Raw genomic sequence first — 20,622 nt, forward strand, 5'->3', positions numbered from 1 at the left:
TGTCAGTTTGGGTAAACTGTCACTGTTGTTCATTTAATACATACCTGCAAACCTCCCAAATTGTGGACCCCTCAGTCATGCTCCTGAAAAGGTCAGTCCCAGAAAGAACACTAGAAACAAGGTAGCAGCAAAAGGGTGAACTGAGGCCTTGTGGACTGTTTGTGGCTGCCATTTGCCCCCACCCCAAAGTCATGTACATTGAGATTGTCATTTGATTAAAAAGTGCCCATTTGAATGTATCAATTAGTAAGTTTTAATAAATGTATGTATTTTTTAATTGCTGCCAAAATCAGGGCACAAGACATTTATTCCTTCCCCCTAAAATTTCTTTGCTCGTTTTGTGATCAAGTCCTATAATACCAGGAGGCTACTTCCTGCCTTCTACCATTATAATTAGTTTTACCTTTTCAGAATTTCATATATACAGATCCAGACAGCAGAATTCATTTATTCTTTGTAAGAAACCCTGGCCTGTCTTACAGTGGCAAATATTTTGTGCTTTCTTTCAGGTGATTTGTAATTTGTACAGACCAAGTTAGTCTGGTTTTGGTGGTGTTGGATCTCTAGTTCTTGTTACACCATACATAGCATACTTGGTCTTTATTGTGTGAATAAGTAGATTGGATGGATGGCATTAATTTTTATTTTATACACAGAAATGCAGATGTGTCCTGATTTTGAAATCTGTGCATAGTTTTTTCCATAGAAGGCATTCCCTTTCAGTTCTTTGAAAATCCTTTGTGTGCATGGATTTCAAATGTTTTTCCACCAAAATAAACATCTCTTGATTCCATGAAGCACAAACCTTTGATGTACCTTCATATTATATGTAAAAATCTTCAGCAAGCATCTTTTATATATAACAAATTAAGAAGTAAGATTCAAAGATAATATAGGTCAAAGTCTCATAACTATTTAATAATAGTACAACTCTTACTAAATGCACATTTCCTAACCTCTTTCCATTTTTGATTTTTGTTCCACGTCGTCCTGTCTTCCCTGTGGTTTGCTTCTTTAAAAATTCATTTTTATTGTATTTAGGAATCAACATAGCATAATGTTATTGAGACTTCAGAAACCAGTTACTTTTTACCTCTCAGAAAGCAAATGATTTGATCCCCTTTTTTGTTTTTAAAGGAGAATTAATAGCTGTCACCTATTTCATCATTTTAAGGGTAAATAATTGTAGAATCTTATAATATTAAAGCTCTGTAAAAAATAAACTTGTTTCAAATAATTTCAAATATAAAACTGTTAGAGCAAGTTACAATTAAACAACATTTTTTTTAAGATTTTATTTATTTTTATTGGAAAGGCAAATATACTGAGAGAAGGAAAGACAGGGAGATCTTCCCTCCTCTGATTCACTCCCGAAGTGGCCGCAATGGCGCGAGCTGAGCCAATCCGAAGCCAGGAGCCAAGAGCTTCCTCCAGGTCTTCCATGCGGGTGCAGGGTCCCAAGGCTTTGGGCCGTCCTCCACTGCTTTCCCAGGCCACAAGCAGGGAGCTGGATGGGAAGTGGGGCTGCCAAGATCAGAACCGGTGACCATATGGGATCCTGGTGCATTCAAGGCGAGGATTTAACAACTACACTATGGCGCTGGGCCCACAAGATTGGTTTTAGCATTTAGTTATTCTGTTTTCATTTGATTGCTTTCCTATTTGGATGGTCACCCATGGCCATGTCTGCTGCCTTCTCAGGAGCGTTAACAGGAAGCTAAACTGAGGTGGAGCAATCAGAACTCTGGTGCTCTGATGTGGGATGCTGGCATCACAAGACAAAGCTTTAACCCACTGTACCCAACACAGACCCCATGAATTCATTTTCTTTCATCTTCAATTGGTACATGGCTTTAAAAAGAAAGATTTATTTATTTTCATTGGAAAGGCAGATTTACAGAGAAGAAGAGAGACAAGAGAGAAAGGTGCTCCATCTGCTGGTTCACTCCCCACATGGCCACAATGGCTAGAGCTGAGCTGATCTGAAGCGGGAAGCCAGGAGCTTCTTCCAGGTCTCCCATGCGGGTGCAGGGTCCCAAGTCTTTGGGCCATCCTCTACTGCTTTCCCAGGCCACAAAGCATGGAGCTGGATGGGAATTAGAGCAGCCAAAACACGAACTGTCACCCAGGTGGAATCCTGGTGCGTACAAGGCAAAGATTTTAGTCACCAGGCCATCTCACCCAGCCCATGTGATTTTGTTGACTTGAGCTGGAGATACCCTGTGGTAGTAAATAATCCCCCGCCCCCGATGACTGCTTATATAATACTTGTGTATAATAATATGTATTGTTCTGTATATTAATATATAAACCCCTTTGTCCTATGGAAGCTTACAGGAGTATTTCGGTTTCAACCGAGTGTCTGTTCCTCATTTGTTCTGTCATTCATCAAGCATTTACCGAGTGTCTTCCATGTGCTAGACTTCAGGGAATTAAAGATGGATCAGACTCATTCTCTTGTTTCTCCCCAAGGAACTTATTCCAGTCAGAGAAACTGTAAACAAAAATTCTGTGAGATAAATTTTTAAAATATTACATGAAGTACCATATAGGTAAAAAAAACCTCTTTTTAAATTTAGTTTTCTTCCAGTGCATAGCCTGATATATCTTAAATTCTGAATGACTTGACAAAGTGCAAAGAACTATGAGAGCATAATATTAAAAGGGGAATTAGGTTTGCTTCGTTGTACTAGAGGGATGTTGGAGTCTTCTCAAGGACGTGACTTTTGCTCTTAGTTTTGAAATATTTATGTTCAGAATCAGGAAGGGACATTCCAAAGAGAGATCAAAACGTTACAACGCTTTGATATGTGTTACCCAAGCTTGTTCCTTAGCTCTTTTGCACATTATGACAGTTTGTTGAGATGAATTCTCATAGCCCAGGCTCTAGGTTATAAGAAAAATAAACCACCTGGGCCCATTGTAATGTTCAGTGATTAAATCCTCCCCTTACAAGCTCTGGAATCCCAAATGGGCGCTGGTTTGTGTCATGGCAGCTCCACTTGGCATCCAGCTCCCTGCTTATGCACTGGGAAAGCAATGGGATCCTGCACCAAGTAGGAGACCCAGAAGCAGCCCCTGGCTCCTGGCTTTGGATCAGCTCTGCTCCACTGTTGCAGCCAACTTAGGAAGTTAACCAGTGGATGGAAGATCTTTCTGTCTGTCCTTTTTATAAATCTGACCTGCAGTAAAAATAAATCTTTTTTAAAAAGAAAACACATGAATCTAAAAGCATTTTCCCCAAAAAGTAACTAAAAATAATAGACCTAAATGTAAAATACAAAACTGTAAGACTTCTAGAAGTTTTACAACATAGTAAAAATGCAGGTGATGTTGGGCTGGCAATTAGTTTTTAGATCTAACATCAAAAATGTAACATACAGGGCCTGGTGTGATAGCCTGGCAGCTAAAGTCCTCTGCCCTGCACAGGCCAGGATTCCATACAGGCACCTGTTCGTGTCTTGGCCACCTGGCTTCCCCATCCAGCTTCCTGCCTGTGGCCTGGGAAGGCAGTGGAGTATGGTCCAAGGCTTTGGGACCTTCCACCCGTGTGGGATATCCAGAGGAAGCTCCTGGCTCCTGACTTTGGATTAGCTCAGCTCCAACAGTTGTGGCCACTTGGAGAGTGCAACAGCAGACGGATCTTTCTCCAGTCTCTTCCTCTCTGTATATCTCACTTTCCAATAAAAATAAATAAATCTTAAAAAAAAAAAAGGTACTATACATGAAGGAGAAAAAATGGGCACATAAGCTTTGTGAAAAGTAAAGCTTTAAAGTTAAAAATGTATGTATACTGCAGCATAGACATTGTTACAATAGTAAAGACAAGCTGCAGACAGGGAGAAAATTCTGTAAACATGTATGAAGGATACATTTAAACTCTCTAAAAGCAACAGTTGTGAATTGGACAGGGGCAGGCCTTGGCTTTGCAGTAAGATGTGGTGTGGATGTCTGTATCTTATATTACAGGGCTTGCTTTGATGCTGGCTCCACTGGTTCCAGCATGCTGCATGCCCTGGGAAGGCAGCAGGTTATGGCTCTACCACCTGGATCCCTTCCTCCCACAGGGGAGACATTTTTAAATACATTGGAAGAGAGCCAGTGGATAGAGAGATACTCTCTCCCTGCCCTCCACCTCCTTTTAATGTAATATGTAATTGTTTTGAAAAGATACTTTGGGGCCTGGTGCCATGGCCTAGTGGCTAAAGTCCTTGCCTTGAATGCACTGGGATCCCATATGGGTGCCGGTTCTAATCCCAGCAGCTCCCTGCTTGTGGCCTGGGAAAGCAGTCGAAGACGGCCCAAAGCCTTGGGACCCTGCACCAGTGTGGGAGACCCAGAGGAGGCTCCTGGCTCCTGGCTCTTGGCTTCGGATCAGTGCAGCTCCAGCTGTTGCAGTCTCTTGGGGAGTGAATCAATGGACAGAAGGTCTTCTCTGTTTTTCTTCCTGTCTGTATATCCGCCGTTCCAATAAAAATAAGTACATCTTTAAAAATAAATAAATAAATAGACACTTTTGCATTTTTCTTGGGTCCCAGACCCCATGTGGGAGACATAGAAGAAGCTCCTGGCTCCTGACATCTGATAGTGCAGTCCCGGCCATGGCAGCTATTTGGGGAATGATGAAGCAACTGGAAGATCTTCTCTCCCTCTCTAATTTTTAAAGTAAAAATAGATTTTAGAAAACTTTTGAAAAGTAAACTATTCTTTAAAAATCAGATTTTTTTAAAAGATTTATTTATTTTTATTGGAAAGGCGGATATACAGAGAGGAGGAGAGACAGAGAGGAAGATCTTCCATCTGATGGTTCACTCCCCAAGTGGCTGCAACAGCTGGAGCTGAGCCAGCCAGGAGCCAGGAGCTCTTCCGGGTCTTCCACGCGGGCACAGAGTCCCAATACTTTGGGCCGTCCTCGAGTACTTTCCCAGGCCACAAGCAGGGAACTAGATGGGAAGTGGAGCCGCCGGGATTAGAACCAGCGGCCATATGATCCCAGCACGTGCAAGGTGAGGACTTTAACCACTATGCTATTGCCCCGGGCCCAAAAAATAAACTTTTTTTTTTTTTAAGATTTATTTATTTATTTGAAAGGCAAAGTTAGAGTGAAAGACGAATTTAAAAAGAAAAAACATGCAGGAAAGGTACTTTACAGGATCTCACAGGTAGTAGTGGTTCAGGTTTACTTTTCCTTCTTCCTCTCCTTGAGATAGGTAGAATTCTGAGTCTGTCAAGTGCTTGATTTTTCTTCTCTGGCTAGCTTGTAAATAATTTTTTCGTGTGTCATGAATAAAATCGCCAGCAAAGGTGTACCTTCGTTCATCCTGTCAAGGCATACACCACAATATTAATGTTGCAGATAGGTTCCTATTTTGTGTTTGTTTTCCTGTATTTTTCCAAATGTTATCTGTGAAGTAAAAATCAGTTAACCCTGAAAACATTATATATCAGTATGTCTTCCACTGCAGCTTAATTCTTTCAAGATATTTTAAGAGATATTTATACAGATATAAATAAGACATAAACCTTCAGGGAATTTGTGGTGAATTGAATGAAGGATTACATTACCACGTTGCTTGAGGTGAATTGTCTCCTAAGTTGATGACAGCTTGTGAATTATTGCAGCTTCCCAAAGGCTTACTTTTTAAATCTGTGTTCTTGTTTCTTATATACTAGCTTGGTTTTATGCATTTATTCACCTATGCTCATAAGGAGGAGTCTAGTTAGATATTAGCTAGGTGATTTTTCCCAAGTTTTTATATTTTATTAGTTACAATTGTTTTAAAATGTATACATGAAATTGAACTTTTTCCCTTGAGACTTGTGCTACTTGCAGCATGTATGTGTTAGCATAAATGAATTATCCTTTTAAAAGAGTTATTCTAGTGTATCTTTCATAATTCCTTGATACATTAATTGGGGATAAAACTCAGTGCATTGTTTTCTGCTGGCTTAAATAGATCTTGAAATGAAACAAAAATGCATTGCTTAATTACAGCCTCTAGATGACTGCGGAATGTCCCTGGGCTGTTAGGGAGCACGTATTTAGGAAGGATCATTTCCCTTCATATAGTTTATGCCCCCAAGGAAAGCAGTTTTGAATTCGTTTTTAGTAGATTATGCCATTTTTGTGGAGCCACTCTGTTGTTCAGTCGTATCCACTATGTCTAGGCTCCTGCTAATGAGTGGCGTTTATGTGGTCTGGGCCCAGTGAGCAGGGCCTGGGAGACCTGAAATGACTGGCCCTCCTCTATTTGTGTCACCACATAAACTAAGGATGATGGGGCTGGAAAAGAGGTTTCTACAGTACCAGTGTGTGACTTACTCTAACTCTCTAATGTGCCACTTACAGTGAAGCTTTCTGCTTAGATATAGAATCAGTTTGTAGTTATTGGTCAATGTCATAATAACAGCAAAAAGGAGTGCTCAGTGTATGCTGGACACTGATCTAATCATTCCAGATGTAAAGCTCCTTTGTGTCTGAAACTAAGAAAATAAGTTCAGAGACTTCCTTGACATCAAATAACTAGTGAATGGTAGAGCCAGCATTTAAGCATGGCATGTCAGCATCCCATATTGGAATGCATTTTTGAGAACCAGCTGCTCCGCTTTCAATCCAGCTCCCTGCTGTTATACCTGGGAAGACAGTGGATGTTGGTCCTAGAGCTTGGGCCCCTACCCCTCTGTGGCAGACCTGGTATAGTTCCTGGCTCGTCTTCTGCCTAGCCCAGCCTGACTTTTGTAGGCCTTTGGGAGGTGAACCAGAGGATGGAAGATTTCCACCCTGATACTCTGCTTTTCAAATAAATAAATCTTAAACAGGCATATGATTTCACTTTTACCCACCATCTATGTAATTTTTGAAATTCCTATAAAGATTTATATGAGATATTTTCAGTGAATCTTTCTTCCTTAATTGATGCAGTAACTTAGATTTCCTAGTCTACTACTTTAATAAGAAGCCTGGGGCCCAGCATGATAGCCTAGTGGCTAAATCCTCGCCTTGCAACCACCGTGATCCCATATGGGCACTGGTTCATGTCCTGGCTGCTCCACTTCCCTACTTGTGACCTGGGAAAGCAGTAGAGGATAGTCCTAAGCCTTAGGATCCTGCACTCACTTGGGAGACTCGAAAGAAGCTCCTGGCTCCTGGCTTTGAATCAACTCAGCTCTGTGGCCTTTGCAGCCACTTGGGGAGTGAATCAGCAGACAGAGGTCTTTCTCTGTCTCCCTCTCTCTGTACTTATGCCTTTCCAAGAAAAATAAATAAACATATCTTTTTTTTATTTAAATGAAGCCTGGTCTTACTATTTTATAGAAGGAACTTAGAAATTCTTTTGGGAAGAAGTAATTGAGAAAATACAAGTATTTGCCTGCTGTGTATCTTACATTGTACTAAATGGGTATAGATGTGTTGAGTTTATTTTCCTTATTTCTGCTGTAAACTTGCTCTTTTACCAAAATTACCTACCAAACTTTGCCCTCAAGTAGCTGGCTGTTTCTTTCTCTTTCATTCCTTCTCTCTTTCTTTCACATGTAATACATAAAAGCAAATATTTACAGATCAGTAGCAAATATTTGGTGTCTTTATTCAAATTATGGAATTCTAAAGTAATTCTAGTAAGTTGGGACTAGATCTAGCTAAAAACGGACCTTCAAGGTATATATAATTACTACTTATAAACATCAAAACTGTATTTGCCTATCCTGTCTTAACAAGTTGGTTGTAATTCTTAAGTTTTGAGCAGATGGTGGGAACTTTATCTAGATTAAAGAAGTTTTTATTTCCTTACGGTGTAATTAAAGGGCTTTGACTTAAATATTGGGTATCTCTGGAAAAAATAAATTTAAGATAATAAAATAAAATTTGTGTCCATGAATTAACTAAGATTCCAAAATCTTTTTGCATATGCTTTCAGAAATTACGTTTTGTATACATGTCTAATTTTTAAATAAAAATGAAAAATGATTTATTCATAAATGTAAAATATTTAAGTGTGTAATTTAAATGTGTAGTAATTCCATATTTTGAAATTTTTGCAGCTCAGATCGTCTCATAGAAGAAACAATAAGGTAAAAATAATTTTTGTTTTATAGAGTTAAAGTCAACTCATCCTGCGGTTAAAAATGTATTTACTAGGTCTGTTTGCATGCCGTGTTTCTAAGAGACATTTAAAGCCCAAACATTCACTTCTGGAGTTGTTGGTATTAGACTATTATTTGCATGAACTTTCTAATTCATCTTTGAAAGTTCAGCTTTAGTCTTTTATTTTTTTATTTTTAATGGAAAACAGTTGAAATGTGATTTGATAAAGGACTTACTCATACCATGTGTGTCAGCTTGGTTTATGCTACAGTAGCTATAGAAAATGTACTACAGGATTATTAGATATCTATATTGCTATAACAAAAAAGTATCCTACCTAAGTAAGGTCTCTGTATTTCAGAATTTAGCAGTGTGTCCAACATTTCTTTTCAGGAAGGTGTAGTGAAATCTGTGGAAACAAGAAACGCTTGTGTACTTATCCTGGGTCTTGGTTCTGTTCCAAAGTGCTTACGCTAAATTATTTTCTCTCACCTCACTAGCTTATGAGATAGACACTAACCATTAGGTGCTGTCTCCAGAGCAAAACAGAAATCAAGGTAGGTAAGTTGCCAGTGATTGTGACTAACATACAGTTTTCAGGATTCAGCTCTTCATATGGCAACCTGTCCTGACTCTAGAATCAGAACTCTGTCTAAACCATTTCTGAGGTTACCACTTTGTTAAAAAGAGTACAAGCTGTGAAGAAAGAATTTAGCTTGAAACCTGGTTTTAACTAGGTCTCCATCGTATTAGATTCTTCAGCTTCTAGAAGCTTTTGTTTTCTTCAAACTGATGCCAGTACTGACCCTGGAAAAATTGCTGTGAAGATTAGATTTCAGAAAAATTTCAGTAGTGCGAAGAAGTCATATATGCCTTCTAACTAAATTATGTTAACATTTTACTACATATGCCTTTCAGTAGGTCAATTTTTTTTAAAGATTTTATTATTATTGGAAAGCTGGATATACAGAGAAGAGGAGAGACAGAAAAGAAGATCTTCCATCCGATGATTCACTCCCCAAGTGAGCCGCAACGGGCCGGTGCGCGCCGATCCGATGCCAGGAACCTGGAACCTCTTCCGGGTCTCCAACGCGGGTGCAGTGTCCCACTGCATTGGGCCGTCCTCGACTGCTTTCCCAGGCCACAAGCAGGGAGCTGGATGGGAAGTGGAGCTGCCGGGATTAGAACCGGCGCCCATATGGGATCCCGGGGCTTTCAAGGCGAGGACTTTAGCTGCTAGGCCACGCCGCTGGGCCCCCAGTAGGTCATTTTTTAATTGCTTGAAAATAAGTGATATATCTTCACTGCTAAATATTTCACTGTTCATTTGAAATATTTATATTGATATAGTCATGTATTCCTGTTTTATTCAATAGATTATAATATGTTCCCTTCATTAGTTAATGCTAATGTGTATTATAACCTTTTGTAATATAATTCATCCATTGTTGAATTTTTTTTTTATTGCATGCACTGCATCTTGTATGTGAACAAAGTTTTTGCACAATTGCCAGATTTTCAGCTGAGGCTATAACTCTTTCCTTTTCATCTGCACATGAGAATGATCGTATTTTACAGGGATTCTCTTATGTAAAGTTTCCCAGTAGTCCTTTTCCTTTATTCTTTTATTTAGTTTTCTTTTCTGCCCGGTCTCCTAAGTTAGACTGCCTTTATCGAGCTTTTCATTTCAGCACTGGCCTACCTCAGGGGTGGTAATATGAAGATGAAAGTTCAGGGTAACTCTTAGAATACCAACATTTGATAATCGTTCAATAGCTGCCACTATTATATTGCCTTAAAAATCATGTTATTTGAAAATCTTTTATTTCTACATTCCTTTTATAAAATATGATAGACTATTACTGGTGAAATTTCACTGTATACAAAGCTAATTATGTTTGCTTATAGATAACAAATTGTCTCAAATACATACGAAATATATAAAAATTTACCTTTTCCTTTTGAAGACTTTTTTTTAAGATTTACTTATCTATTTGAAAAGCAGAGTTACAATGAGAGAGAGATCTTCCAGCCCTTGATTTATTTCCCACATGGCTGCAACATCCAGAGCTAGGCTGGTACAAAGCTAGGAGGTACAGGAGTTTCTTCCAAGACTCCCACGTGTGTGCAGGGGCCCAAGCACTTGGGCTGACTTCCGCTGTTTTCCCAGATACATCAGAAGGGAGCTGGATTACAGGTGGAAGAGCCAGGACTCTATGGGATGCTAGTATCAGAAGCAGAGACCTTACCTGTTATGCCACAGCACCATATTTTACAAATATATGCACAACTGATTAGAGACTTGGAGATTTAAAAATGCTCCCAAAAAGCAAAAAAAAAAAAAAAAAAAAAAAAAAAAAAAAAAGCTTGAAAAGGACTAATAGTTTTACTTTTTATAAACCTGTCTTTAAATGTATACATACCCTTTTCTGTTGTTAAAAAAATAAGTCAGTTTAATTCACAGAACAGATAAGATAGTTTAAGTTTCCGTAAGCCTATCAATGATTTATCATTTTAAAAGCCTTATGTATTGCTTGAAGTTAGTATTTTACTTCTGAGTGTTTGGCATGTGAAATAACAGCAGCCTCAATTTCTCTCAGCATGACTCCAGACGACGGAATGAGATGGGGAAGTGTGTCTAGATCTACTTTATGTGATGCTGGAAATCATGCATATTCAACAAGATGATAACATAATGTATGGTGATAATATTCCATTCTCTAAGAAATGCAAAATGCTTTGCAGAAATATTTTTTATTCTCTATCCACTTGTGAGTCAGAGTTTAAAGAGGAAGTGATAGTCGTACATGATCCAAAGAGGCACTTCAGATTGCCCAGCCTAGGTTTAAATTCTGTTACATTATACGAGGCCGCAATATGTGTGTTTTTATTTTTGCTTTTAAAAGATCTACTTAGTTTTTTTAAAAAGATTTTATTTTTATTGGAAAGTCAGATATACATAGAGGAGGAGAGACGGAAAGATCTGCTGATTTACTCCCCAAGTGGCTGCAACAGCTGGAGTTTAACCGATCCAGAGGCAGGAGCTAGGATCTTCTGGGTCTCCCACACGCGGGTGCAGGGTCCCAAGGCTTTGGGCCTTCCTCAACTGCTTTCTCAGGCCACAAACAGGGAGCTGGATGGGAAGTGGAGCTGCTGAGATTAGAACCGGCGCCCATATGGGATCCCGGGGCGTTCAAGGCGAGGACTTTAGCCGCTAGGCCACGCTGCTGGGCCCCCTCTTTCTTTTTCTAATTCTGTAAAGTAAGTAGATCTTGGGCCTGGTGCGGTAGCCTAGTGACTAAAGTCCTCGCCTTGCCATGTGTCAGGATCCCATATGGGTGCCGGTTCATATCTCAGCAGCTCCACTTCCCATCCAGCTCCCTGTTTGTGGCCTGGGAAAGCAGTTGAGGACGGTCCAAAATATTGGGACCCTGCACCCATGTGGGAGACCCGGAAGAGGTTCCTGGTTCCCAGCTTCGGATCTGCGGATCAGCGTAGCACCGGCCAATGCGCTCACTTGGGGAGTCATTCATCGGACGGAAGATCTTCCTCTCTGTCTCTCCTCTCTGTATATCTGGCTTTGAAATAAAAAGAAATAAATCTTTAAAAAAAAAAAAAGGAAGAGAGAGATCTATCCACTGGCTCACTTACCAGATAGCCTTAATGGTCAGGGTGGAGTCAGGAGCCAGGAACTCCCTCCAGATGTTTCACGTGATGGCAGGAGCCCAGGCCACTTGGGCCATCTTATTGCTTTCCTAAGCCATTAGCAAGGAGCTGGATTGGAAGTGGAGCAGCCAGGACGGGAATTAGTGTGTTTAGGGGATGCTGGCTTCATGCCCACTACACCACCATGCCAGCCTCCAACAATGTGTATTTTTAAATGCTTTCTAAAGTAAATCTGTTTTAAAACAACCACATTTTAAATGTGTCATATGTTGCTATAGACACTTAAACCAAAAAAAATATAGATAAGAAGTAATTTTCAAGTTGTTAGTTTAATTTACTTCTGTATTCTTCCTGTTTTTTGCATCCATAATTGAAAGTACTAATCCACACTCATTTTTTTGTAGGCTGTCACATTTTTCTGGCCCTGGGATATCCATTCTCAGTTACCCTAAAATAATCCAATTTCTTGGATTTAAGTCTTCCCTTTCCTAGTTTATTCCCTCATTAGACTGCACCATGTCCTGTAGTTGATTCCTGGGAAACAGCAGGAGGTAAATTTGGGAGACTGTCCTCATCTAGATCAGGCGCGTTCAGGGTGGTATGGCCATAGACAGTAACCAACTGTCCTCATCTAAAAAGGCTTATCTGCCCTGTCTTGATTGAGTGTTTAACACAAGAATTATTTGCTTAGAAACAATTTTGGAATTTTTGTGTTCTTGTTTTGGTTTTTGGTTTTTATTGGAAAGCCCAATATACAGAGAGAAGGAGAGACAGAGAAAGATCTTCCATCCTCTTGTTCGTTCCCCAAATGACCACAGTGGTCAGAGTTGAACCAGTCCAAAGCTAGAAGCAAACATGCTCCTCTTGGTCTCCCATGCTGGTGCATGGAACCAAGCACTTGGACCTTCCCGATTGATGTATTCAACCTGGCCCAGCCCTAACTGTTACAAGCACTGGGGAGTAACCAACAGAGGATTAGTGTCTGTCCTGGATCGGCCTGGCTATTAGAGACTCATAAGCTGTGGCATATTTTGTGGTGTTGAATGCCCCAGCACTGTTCCCCATAAGAGCAAAGCATCACACTGTATGCTGCTGGGCTGTGAGCTCACTGCTCATCACTCTCTGCACAGTAGTCCTTCTCCAGCTGCAGGAACTGTTAACAGTTGGGTCTGTCTGTCACTGCAGTCCAGGTGCGTACAGGCCTATAGTCTCCCACTGTCTGGATTCCAAAAGAAACAATGAAGCCTGGCTCTTTTATCCCAGAGTTCAAGGAAAATCTAAATTTCCCTGGCGTCAATTCATGGTTCTCTTGTCATTTGAGAGTCCAGCCACTCTACCTACCTGGCTTTCTTAGAGTTCTCAAAGAAACTTTATACTGCAGGTAGACCCTCCCCAGTTTGTCTACTTTTTGCTTGTATTGCTGCATGAGGGAAAATGGGTCAAAGGTAAGTTCAGGAATTTGTATCATGTCTCTCATATTTCTACAGTCTTCATCTTGTTACCCTTTTGTTATGTTCCAAATATTTTCAGAATTGATTACAATATTTCTTGTAGTTTTTTTTTTTAAGGTTTATTTATTTATTTAGGCCCTGACATGGTGGCCTAGCGACTGAAGTCCTCGCCTTGCATGTGCTGGGATTCCATATTGTCCCGGTTCCAGTCCTGGCCATCCATTTCCCATCCATCTCTCTGCTTGTGGCCTGGAAAAGCAGTGGAGAATGGCCCAGGGCCTTGGGACCCTGCACTCACATCAGAGACCCAGAAGAGGGTCTGGGCTCTTGGCTTCAGATTGGCTCAACTCCAGCTGTGGCAGCCGCTTAGGGAGTGAATCAATGGATGGAAGATCTTCCTCTCTGTCTCTCTTTTCATATATCCGATTTTCCCATGAAATTAAAATAAATCTTTAAAAAGAAAGAGGGGGTTATTTATTTATATTGGAAAGAGGTTTACTTCCCAAATGGCTAGAACAGCTGGAGCTGAGCTGATCCAAAATCAGGAGCCAGGATACTCCTCCAGATTTCCCATGAGGGTGCAGGGTTCCAAGGCTTTGGGCTATCCTTGACTGCTTTTCCAGGACACAAACAGGGAGTTGATGGGTAGTGGAGCAGCCAAGATACAGAGGCTCCCAGATGGGATCCTGGTGCTTGAAGGTGCAGATTTAGCCCCTTGAGCCACTGTGCTGAGTCCTCTTATATCTTTTTATAATGTCTGAAGCACCCCTTAGTATGTAGATATCAGAATGGGCACCGACCTTGCCCTCTAGAATTCTAATATCCAAGGATATAAGACTGTGGACTTATATTCTGGAAGTAAATAAGACATGTTAACTTGGATTCTTGCTGAAGGAGACATCAGTCACATGGAACAGAATATATTCTACAGATAGTGAGGTTGTCTGCTTTCTCGGTTATGTTCAATGAATTTGATTTGTTTACTGGCTTGCACACTCAGCCCAATGCTGCATGGGTCTCAGATATTGCCTAGTAGAAATTCGTAGCATAATCTCTTCATAAATTGAGAATTGGTTGCATTTGAATAGATACTTTAGGATTCTATTTTTATAGCTATAATTCTCTACTTCCTTCTCTACAGTTTTTCCTAATGAAGGTTTAGGTTCTATTTTTATAGCTATAATTCTCTACTTCCTTCTCTACAGTTTTTCCTAATGAAGAATATTTTGTAGTTGGCCTCTTCTAAAATCATCTTAAGAAGCATTTTAATGTCATTTGTCTGTTAATGTTTTATTTGTTATTTTGAAGAAAACAGGAAATGGTTCACTGCCTTGAATTTAAAAAAAAAATTTCCTTTGGGTGGCAGTGGAGTTGTTCAGGAAAAGGACAATGGAAAATGATCCTAACCACATTCCTAGCCCCCAGTTTTCTGCTCAAGATGCTATTGCTCATTGTAATTTTATTTTCATTTTGAAGGTGTGTTGGATCTAAACAGGATGATCTTAAATGCCCATTTAATTGTTATCTGCTTTTCCCCCCTCAAAGCATTGCTATGGCAACAAAAGAAAATATGACTTCACAGAGAGGAATGTTGAAATCAATTCACAGCAGAATGAACACTTTGGCCAGTATCCTTTCTTAAAAGTCTTAAAATCTGGGTTTGTTTGGGGAGGGCGGGGTGGAGGGAAACAAGGAAATGTACATGTGTTTGTTGGCATCATCAGTTTCAGAAGTGCCCATCAGTGAACTGCACACTATGAATATACCATGCATTCCTACTTTCTAAAAGTTTATGGTGTTTAATGCAGTTTCCAAAAGAATACACACCAGAATGAGCATTGTGGACCAATGGGTTAAGCTCTGGCTTGGGGTGTTGATTCCCATATCAGAGTGCCAGTTCAAGTCCTAACTACTTCACTTCCTATCCAGCTTCCTGCATCCTGAGAGGTAGCAGAGAATGACTTATGGAAGTGGTCTCCTGCTACCCACATGGAAAGAAAGCTTGGAAGGAAGGAGTGGAATTCTAGGCTGGTAACTTCAGCCTGAACCAGTCGCAACTGTTGCAGGCCTTTGGGGAGTGAGCCAGTGCTTGGGGAATCTCTGTATCTCTCCATCCTTCTCTGCTGCTCTTTCAAATGGGTGAAAGCAAATAAAGATTGCATACCAGAAACTTAATACTAAATTTTTTTTAAAAGGTGAACTTACTCACAAAATTATTTTACATTGTATTTTTTTATTATTATTTTTTAATTGATTTGAGAGGCAAAGCTCCAATCCACTGATTTCACTACCTAAATGTCTTCAGTGACTAGGACCAGGCATGGTCAAACACAAGAGCCACAAACTCAGTTCAGGCCGCGCATGAGGATGACAGGGACCCTGCTGGGTCATCACCACTTTCTCACAGAATCTGCTTTCAGTCAGGAAATATGCAAAATGCCCCCCATGTTTTATGTTTGAAAAGCTGTTTTGATTAGGTATATGGCATACATACTGACATGGATCTTACTTGAACATCGTATATCATGCTTTTTCCAGTTTGAAGACTAGGTCAGTAGTAGATAACTTAGAAGAGGGAAGAAGGAAGACAGCGTTCTGTATGCCTAGATAAGATAGCACTGCTGGGTACACCATGAGTGCTGTGACTATGTAAGCAGAATTCTAAGATACATCTCATTTGTTGTTGACCTCCATATTTTCATTTTTCCATTTCATAATTGAAATAGGATTACTAATACTTCCAGGAAACCTAGAATAAATGCCTGAATTTTATTTACTCTGTGAGAAGAGCAGCCTTTGAGGAAGCTTTCTGCCTCACTGTAATGGGGGAAAACCTCTGTAATTCTAAAAACAGTGAATTTTTTTTTGGTGCTAGCTTATTCAAGGTCACTTAAGTGTGACTTCTGCTTGCCTAAGGAAGCGATTTATCTAGAAGTTTATTGGCATTTTCCAGGCTTTTATAAATTTTGGTTTAAGCTTATCAGCCTGAGCAACCACAGATCCAGACCAGAATCACTTCTGTGCTAAACAGTTTACAGAGTTGTCTTATATACAGGATCTTCAAAAGTAGGTTGTAAAATTTGGTTTTTTGGTAGATGAAGAATTAGAGAAATGGCTTTGCCCAGGTTCACAGTCAGAAAAAGCAGATTAAAAGGTTCAGATTTCAAGTTTCATTGTTTCTCCATGAAATTGTGCTTTCTTCTGCTATGAACTTGGTTGCCAAAAAGAGCAGCATCTACTTAGTGAACATAAAAATGTTTTTTGTCTAGTGAAACCCTTGAGACTTTGACGTAGAAATAGGAATCAGATGACAGGGCTAAGATTGAAACTTTCCCTAGTGTTAGAATTTCTTGTCACTTCTGTATGCTCTCTTCTCTAGTCTGGATGTATTTCCCCCAGTAAAGTTGTCTTAAAATAAAGCAGTATTCCAGAACCGAAAATAAGATTAGCTACTTGATAATTTTACAATTCCAAAAGATTGTGAGATGGAGGGAAGGAGGGCAGGATGGATGGATGGATGGATGGATAGATAGATAGATAGATAGAACCCATAGAGACTAGTAGTAGAAAGTTACCTCAGATAGATTAAGGGTGGGAAGAAGAAATTAGTTTGTATTAAAGTCTGGGGTGGTATTTGGTTTAAGGCATGACTAGATTCAGGGACTTGGAGTTTGCCATTCAGGAGCTGCTTGATATCTCCTCTTTCCTGCTCTCTTCCCCATCTTAGTTCTCCTCATTATTAGCTGAGGTTCAGGCAGGCTTTCTCCTTTTCATAGAGATGGCTTTAATACCAGTTCAAAGGCCCCCATGGTGTCCTTTTTTTTTTTTAAAGATTTATTTATTTTTTATTACAAAGTCAGATATACAGAGAGAGGAGGAGAGACAGAGAGGAAGATCTTCTGTCCGATGATTCACCCCCCAAGTGAGCCGCAACGGGCCGGTGTGCGCCAATCCGATGCCGGGAACCAGGAACCTCTTCCGGGTCTCCCACGCGGGTACAGGGTCCCAATGCATTGGGCCGTCCTCGACTGCTTTCCCAGGCCACAAGCAGGGAGCTGGATGGGAAGTGGAGCTGCCGGGATTAGAACCGGCGCTCATTTGGGATCCCGGCGCATTCAAGGCGAGGACTTTAGCCACTAGGCCATGCCTCCGGGCCCCATGGTGTCCTTTTTAACAGCTGTTGCTGTTAGAATTCCCAAGAGAACCAGGATTGTTCCAGCTTGAGTCACCACCCATTTCTAGCCCAGGGGAAAGGACTGTTCTCATTGGCCTGTCCTGAGTTAGTGTGTACACTTGATGGCAGAGGGCAGGGTGATCCCCCGTGACACGGGCTGAGCTAGATTACTGTAGGAGGCCCGAAAGGAGAGCCATGGTTTCTCAAAGATAAGCTGGACAAAACTATCCATTGCAGACAGTTTCCTGGATGTAAAAAACACATACGCTCAGTGTCAGTCCTAACATGCTCTTAGTGGGCTTATCCTTTTACTAAGCAAGAAAATATTAAGCATTTTCTCTATATGAGATTTTTTTACCTTGTAAAAATTTTTGTCCATTAATTCAATACATGCTGTGTTTCTGCAAATTACTTTTTTTTTCTTTCACTGGTTCAAAAACACATTAATACCTCTAGCATGTAAAGCTGTGTTCCACACATCAAAGGAATTCATGATTACAAGAAGGCATGGTTTTAATCATACAAAGTTCAGGATATGTAAGCACACAGATAAATGTAGTCTCAGGTGAGAGTTTCCTTGTTCTAAGAAAATGCAGTGAGGATTCACAGTGTGTGGGGTTATTCCAATTGTGTAGCATGCTAGGTGGTTTTTGTCAAAGATTTTCCTGGTCTTGATAACATCTCTGTTAATAAAAAAATGGTGCACCTGCAGGTGCATTGTCAGAAACCCTAACCAGAAATACACAGCAGTGTAGGTGTTTGGGTCTACAACTATAAATAAATAAGAGTGTAAAAATATTTTTAAGTACTAAGTAAGATAGAGCTTTTTTATGTTCCCCAAATAAAACAGCTAAAACAGTTTAACCCACTTTCCTAACTGTATCCTGCCCATGGCTGTAAAGTGAATTTTAAAATTTAAATAATTCAGCCATGTCTGATTGTGTGCATCCTAGAGTTGGTTCTTGCCAATTGCCTGATTCCATGGGAGATGATCATCCCATGAGGAGAGGATTAGGGATTTCTCCAAAACGTTTAGGCAGAACCCTTCAAGTCTCCTGAGAGAAGGGGACTGGGAAAAAGCTGAGAGGAGGAGGAAAGGGAAAAAGAGGAAGAGAATGGAAGGGGATGAAGGTGACGGTGGTCAGCTGTGCCTCCTTGTCCCTGTACTGGCTCCCGCCCTCACCTGAGGGTTGGCAGTAACCTCAGTAAACAGGAACTGTCAGGATTTTGTTCCCCCTCACTCCCTTTGAGGTCTTCTTCTTCTTCTTCTTCCTCTTCCTCTTCCTCCTCTTCTTCTTCCTCTATTCTTCTCTGTTCACTACATGTAGGACTAGAAGAATAGAATTTGTTCGGGATATAGCACAGTAGCATGGAAATGTGTTTGCCCAAGACTCCCTGGCTATAGTTTGCTTCTCCTTTGTTTCTTCTCATCACTTAACAGTTTTTGAACTCTACTGAGCTCTGTCCTGTGAGTCCTGTGACTTTACACTATCAAGACCTCTTGCAAATGTGACCTTAATAAAGATTTCCCAAAGATCGATTTCCTGCTGTGAACAGTCTGATCCAGCGGATCAACCTTAGGAAGCGACGAGACTCCCTCATCCTGGGGGCCGTGATTGGCATCTGCACCATCCTCCTGCTGCTATATGCCTTCCACTGATGGCACATCCCCAGGGACGTGACGGCCACCATTTTACTCCCTGATCTGGAATAAGGAAAAGTAGGAAGAAGTTGACTGTTCTGGTGATGAGCCTGACCAGCAGAATGACTTCAAGACTGACCACGCTGGACTCTGTAATGTGCTCAGGATGAGCCGAAGCCATGGGCGTTCTGTGCTATCCTTCCCAATACGTATTTACCTGCTTTTAATTTAAACAAGGAGGGAAGGGGTTTTCAGTTGCTTTTGTCTCCTTAGGAGGTAAGTAAACTGATGAAAACCAGAGTAGTCTATGCTTCGAAGTGATGAAGCCTGATGCCAAGCCAGGCCAGATTCCTCAGAAAAGCAAGTGTTTCTAACCCAAAGACTGCTTTTCTTTCAGCCATTAGATTGGGTTGCATATAAAAGTAACTTTGGTCCTTTGATTTTACACTAATGATGAAAAATCACAAGTCCTTTCTCAATCATCTGTGCTGTAGATTTCTACTCTGAGTAACCCAACTCTTGGTATTCAAGGATAATTCCTTTTTTCACAGATACTTTGAGAAGCAGTTAGGCCAACTTCATATGTGTTTGAGGTTGTCTGAAATGAACACTGCACAAAAAACTTTTTGTCTTCTTTCCTTTATTAAAAATTGGGTCTAACTTTTGTGCTGGAAAAGCATCAAGATGACCTTTCTTTTTAAAGAGCCAGCCATTATCTTGACTTTTTTGTTGACTTCTTCCATTGGGTTACTATTTGCTACTACAAGATTGAAATCCCTCTTGTACCGCAACAGAAGAAACCAACAACCAATGTCTGCCAGTGCCCTCACTGCTCCTCACCATGACAGGATGAATGCTGAGAAAAAGGACCCGTTCTCAGAGGTGTCTGCTCAACAGGCACATGTGGAAATCTTGAATCTTGAGGGTTGCTGTCCAGGTAATTGCGGTTTTGATTGCTCCACCCCTTCAAAGCAGAGGGCTCTGAACTGCTACCTGAGGGAGCAGCAATTCCGTGATCTGCAAAAATTTCTCAGTCCCAGTCAGTTAAACTTTCCCAAAACTCCCAAGAAGGATTTTCATGATTAAAGCAGCACAGAACAGAAACCTGTTGCTGTCTGCACCTGTCTCCTGTTACCTCCCCTGGACAGTGACAAAGTGTGAAGTCACACATCAGAATTAACCATTCCTCCGTTTCTATAACTCACTGCTTCTTGTTTGCCAAACATTTAAAGGTTCCAGTGTCTAGCCTCTCCAGGAGAGACGACTGCTCTTCACCATGATGTTCAGAGCATTGACTTCCAGCCAACACAGGGAAGGAAATGAGGCTAGCAGGTAGTTGTTTAACTGTGTCACGGTGTGTAAATGCTGGTATTCATGTGAGCTTGGTGAACAGGCTGACCAGTAGACTTAGCAGCTGCGAGACAGAGAGGCTTATCATTCTGGTATCAAACTTACTGCACTCTGTGTATGAAGGGCATTTGATGTATTTTTCTTAACTAGGGTTTATTTTTCTAGATATGGGTTGATTGATCAATTTGTTAATGGAATGCCCTTACAAGAAAATTAAGTTTTCCCCATGTGAACCTTAAATGATCAGGGAAGTATG

General features: G+C 40.6%; 1 protein-coding gene across 2 annotated transcripts in view; it reads left to right on the forward strand.

Annotated features, from left to right (window-relative positions):
• Positions 1 to 19,376, forward strand: part of GOSR1 (golgi SNAP receptor complex member 1) — a 42,004-nt gene extending 22,628 nt beyond the window's left edge. For both annotated transcript variants that reach the window (XM_058675569.1, XM_058675570.1), the window contains exons 7-9: positions 8,041 to 8,070; positions 14,746 to 14,828; positions 18,910 to 19,376. In XM_058675569.1, the coding sequence (XP_058531552.1) occupies positions 8,041 to 8,070; positions 14,746 to 14,828; positions 18,910 to 19,034 (238 nt within the window). In that variant the 3' untranslated portion in view covers positions 19,035 to 19,376. The remainder of the gene's footprint in view (positions 1 to 8,040; positions 8,071 to 14,745; positions 14,829 to 18,909) is intronic.
• The last annotated feature ends 1,246 nt before the right edge of the window (positions 19,377 to 20,622 follow it).

The sequence above is a fragment of the Ochotona princeps genome, chromosome 17 (assembly GCF_030435755.1).
Source record: "Ochotona princeps isolate mOchPri1 chromosome 17, mOchPri1.hap1, whole genome shotgun sequence".
NCBI lineage: Eukaryota > Metazoa > Chordata > Mammalia > Lagomorpha > Ochotonidae > Ochotona > Ochotona princeps.